The 4,637-nt window shown below is 41.9% G+C and overlaps 1 protein-coding gene across 1 annotated transcript; it reads left to right on the top strand.

Annotated features, from left to right (window-relative positions):
* Positions 1-227: 227 nt before the first annotated feature.
* Positions 228-2,526, top strand: LOC112259291 (TraB domain containing 2A; the record flags this gene model as incomplete). The annotated part of the gene is made up of 2 exons (XM_024434015.2): positions 228-1,117; positions 1,941-2,526. Coding segments are annotated over exons 1-2 (694 nt in total), but the record flags the coding sequence as incomplete, so codon positions are not given.
* Positions 2,527-4,637: the final 2,111 nt, after the last annotated feature.

The raw sequence follows: 4,637 nt of genomic DNA, 5'->3' as shown, positions 1-4,637 counted from the left end.
ATCTTGTCGACCCCTGATAAAGTCCTGAGGAGCAGATCAGACCATATTCGGATTCTACTTTTGAAGTGAATGAATGTACTACTCTCGCCACGAACCGCGAAGGGGGGTTAGATGTTAAATCAGATTATTGCACAGTGGGGAGGGGTGGAGGAGTGGAGCGAGAGGGTGGGGGCAGGGGGGTAGGTAGTGCCCCATGCATGAGCCTAACATAGAGATGCTTACACACTCCAGCAACACTGTGAGAGAAATGAGGGGAGTCTGGAGTTATGGAAACAAGGAGGACTCGATAGAGAAAGTTTCTTCGAGGATTTGGGAACTGTTGATGGCGCTTGGAATTGGACAACCAATTCAGGAGAAAGTGTTGCTACGTTCGAATTCCGAACAGCACCGGTGAAATCATTTATTTCTGCGGGCCTGTGTTTGGAAGTAGATAACAGCGGAGTAGTAACAACATTGTGGCGAGGAATTCCACCGCTCATTCCGGGAACCTGAGGACGCACGAAGTTTAGTTTAGAACCTGTTGCTTGCGTGCACTTTGGATACTAATTTACTGACTGTGCACAATCTGCTCGGTTCTAAGTGTGGCCTATCAAAGACTGGAAAGTTAGATTTGCTTTAATCTCATTGAGGATTGTAGCCTAGCCTACTATCGCGGAGCAAGTTGTAAGCTTCCATCAAGTGCCATGCATAGCACTTTATTATCAAATATGAGGGATCGGGAAAGTGTCAGATTCAAGACAACAGCATGAAGACATAGACACAAAATAACGTCAATGCTTTCACACAAGTGGGGAAAAAACATCACTCAAAGTATTGAATGCAATTTCGCTCAAACATGAGTTCTTCCGGCGGCAGAAAGGTAGATAGGCTATATGTCGGCGTGTTTGACTTATTTCAATGGAACTGAAATTCGGAAAATAATTTTAAGTAATTTTCCCCAGGAACGAATTGTTCATCTTGCTTCATCTTGCGACACGTTGTAAAAATAGCGTGCACGTTGGGAGTTACGATGCTGGTCTCTTGGGTCACATTTATTCAAGCGTTCCTAATACTGATGGTGAAAGGAGCCGACCAATGGAGCCTCCGGGAGTCCTCTAACTGCGAGCTAAAAAGGAAAGTAAGTCCGCTAATATCACGTCCAATTGAATATAATTCATGTCTTAGCCAACATCTAAGTAAATGAGGCTTTTTTCATCATTTTTAAAATCTCCAGTGGCACTGGGATTTGAGTATCTGAATGTCCACTGTTTAGTTTTAGCCTATACATATGTTAGCCTAAATGATTATTTCTTCACTTTTCATTTCCAAAATGTGTTGTTCTAGGCTACTTCATTCATCCGCGAGTGTAGTCTAATCCACAAATAAGTGTGAACCTCAAAAAGTAGGTCTAGGTGTTTTCCTGTAAAGTTTCTCCATCCTCTAAGAGCGCAGATAATTTCGGATGTTTATTGTGTGAGTCTAGAGCGCTGTCAAGTGTTCTGCTGATAAGACGTTATCAGTCCATTACCGAGCATCAAATGGCCTATCGCACGTAGAATCAAAAGTCTCGGTCAATTTAAATAGCTACATGTTCACACTGTCTATTTGCAGTGGATGAAAACTAGTAGTCATTTTTGTTTATTGCAAGTCTGTTTTTAGACCAGCCAGCTATTAAAATGGTTTGTTTGTCCATGTCTTTGTTTAACTTTAGTGACATATTTTGTAAATGACATCACACACAGACAGACAGACAGACAGACAGACAGACAGACAGACAGACAGACAGACAGACAGACAGACAGACAGACAGACAGACAGACAGACAGACAGACAGACACACACACACACATATTAAGGACATAAGGTTTTGGGTTGACCAAAAATCATGAATGAGGTTTTATAGCCTGTTAATAATACTACAAATTCACTCATGTCTTCTTTCCTCTTTTCCGCATCGGTAGCAAAGTGATCTGAACTCTTTCCTGTGGACCATCAAACGTAACCCTCCGTCCTACTTCTACGGCACGATCCACGTCCCTTACACGCGCGTCTGGGACTTTATCCCAGAGAACTCCAAGAAGGCTTTCCAGGAGAGTAACATGGTTTACTTGGAGCTGGACCTGACGGACCCCTACACCATCTCAGCCCTGACCAGCTGCCAGCTCCTCCCCCAGGGGGGAACCCTACAGGACGTTCTACCCAGAGACATCTACAGACGCCTCAAGAGGCACTTGGAGTACGTCAAGCTCATGATGCCATTCTGGATGACTCCTGACCAGAGGGGTAAAGGCCTCTACGCTGACTACCTGTTTAATGCGATAGCGGGGAACTGGGAGAGGAAGAGGCCTGTGTGGGTGATGTTGATGGTGAACTCGTTGACGGAGGCGGACATTAAGACGAGGGGGGTCCCGGTGTTGGATCTGTACCTGGCCCAGGAGGCAGAGAGGATGAGGAAGAGAACAGGAGCTGTGGAGAAGGTGGAGGAGCAGTGTCACCCACTCAACGGACTCAACTTCTCTCAGGTGAGTCCATCACAAATGGCACCCGGCCTATTTTCTACATAGTGCACTACTTTAGACCAGAGCCCTATGGAACCCTATTCCCTATATAGTGCACTACTTTAGACCAGAGCCCTATGGAAACCTGTTCCCTATATAGTGCACTACTTTAGACCAGAGCTCTATGGAACCCTATTCCCTATATAGTACACTACTTTAGACCACAGCTCTATGGAACCCTATTGCCTATATAGTGCACTACTTTAGACCAGAGCCCTATGGAACCCTATTCCCTACATAGTGCACTACTTTAGACCAGAGCCCTATGGAACCCTGTTCCCTATATAGTGCACTACTTTAGACCAGAGCTCTATGGAACCCTATTCCCTATATAGTGCACTACTTTAGACCAGAGCTCTATGGAACCCTATTCCCTATATAGTACACTACTTTAGACCAGAGCCCTATGGAACCCTATTCCCTATATAGTGCACTACTTTAGACCAGAGCCCTATGGAACCCTATTCCCTATATAGTGCACTACTTTAGACCAGAGACCATCCTAATCTATTAGATATGATTTTAAACCTTCCCAATTTCACATAAATCAAGAACAATGTTTGGATTTCAAGAAAGACCTAAAATCAAATGACATTTTATTCGTCACATGTTTCCTAAACAACAGGTGTAGACGAACAGGGAAATGCTGACTGACAGGTCCTTTTTCAACAATGTAGAGTTAAAGTTTAAATGTTAAATGTGACACATGGAATAAATGCACAGAGAATAACGAATAACAATAACATGGCTATATACAGGAAGTACAAGGTAATAACATGGCTATATACAGGGAGTACCAGGTAATAACATGGTTATATACAGGAAGTACCAGGTAATAACATGGCTATATACAGGGAGTACCAGGTAATAACATGGTTATATACAGGGAGTACCAGGTAATAACATGGTTATATACAGGGAGTACCAGGTAATAACATGGCTATATACAGGCAGTACCAGATAATAACATGGCTATATACAGGGAGTACCAGGTAATAACATGGTTATATACAGGGAGTACCAGGTAATAACATGGTTATATACAGGGAGTACCAGGTAATAATGTGGTTATATACAGGGAGTACCAGGTAATAACATGGTTATATACAGGGAGTACCAGGTGATAATGTGGTTATATACAGGGAGTACCAGGTAATAACATGGCTATATACAGGAGTACCAGGTAATAATGTGGTTATATACAGGGAGTACCAGGTAATAACATGACTATATACAGGGAGTACCAGGTAATAATGTGGTTATATACAGGGAGTACCAGGTAATAACATGGTTATATACAGGGAGTACCAGGTAATAACATGGCTATATACAGGGAGTACCAGGTAATAACATGGTTATATACAGGAGTACCAGGTAATAATGTGGTTATATACAGGAGTACCAGGTAATAACATGGTTATATACAGGGAGTACCAGGTTATAATGAGGTTATATACAGGGAGTACCAGGTAATACCATGGCTATATACAGGAGTACCAGGTAATAACATGGTTATATACAGGGAGTACCAGGTAATAACATGGTTATATACAGGGAGTACCAGGTAATAATGTGGTTATATACAGGGAGTACCAGGTAATAATGTGGTTATATACAGGGAGTACCAGGTAATAATGTGGTTATATACAGGGAGTACCAGGTAATAACATGGTTATATACAGGGAGTACCAGGTAATAATGTGGTTATATACAGGGAGTACCAGGTAATAACATGGTTATATACAGGGAGTACCAGGTAATAATGTGGTTATATACAGGGAGTACGAGGTAATAATGTGGTTATATACAGGGAGTACCAGGTAATAATGTGGTTATATACAGGGAGTACCAGGTAATAACATGGTTATATACAGGGAGTACCAGGTAATAATGTGGTTATATACAGGGACTACCAGTACCGAGTCTTAAAGAGTTCAAGTTTAAATGTTAAACTTGACACATGGAATAAATGCACAGAGAATAACGACAATGACAAATTTGTCATCAGATTGGATCTGATCTTCATCTAAGTCACAACAGACAAACACAGTGCTTTAACTAATAACACACAAAGTATTGTATTTTTCTTGTCTACATTGA

Source organism: Oncorhynchus tshawytscha, unplaced genomic scaffold (genome assembly GCF_018296145.1).
Source record: "Oncorhynchus tshawytscha isolate Ot180627B unplaced genomic scaffold, Otsh_v2.0 Un_contig_7528_pilon_pilon, whole genome shotgun sequence".
Taxonomy (NCBI): Eukaryota; Metazoa; Chordata; class Actinopteri; order Salmoniformes; family Salmonidae; genus Oncorhynchus; species Oncorhynchus tshawytscha.
Note: the sequence above shows the minus strand (reverse complement) of the source record. Positions and strands in the feature narration are given on the sequence as shown.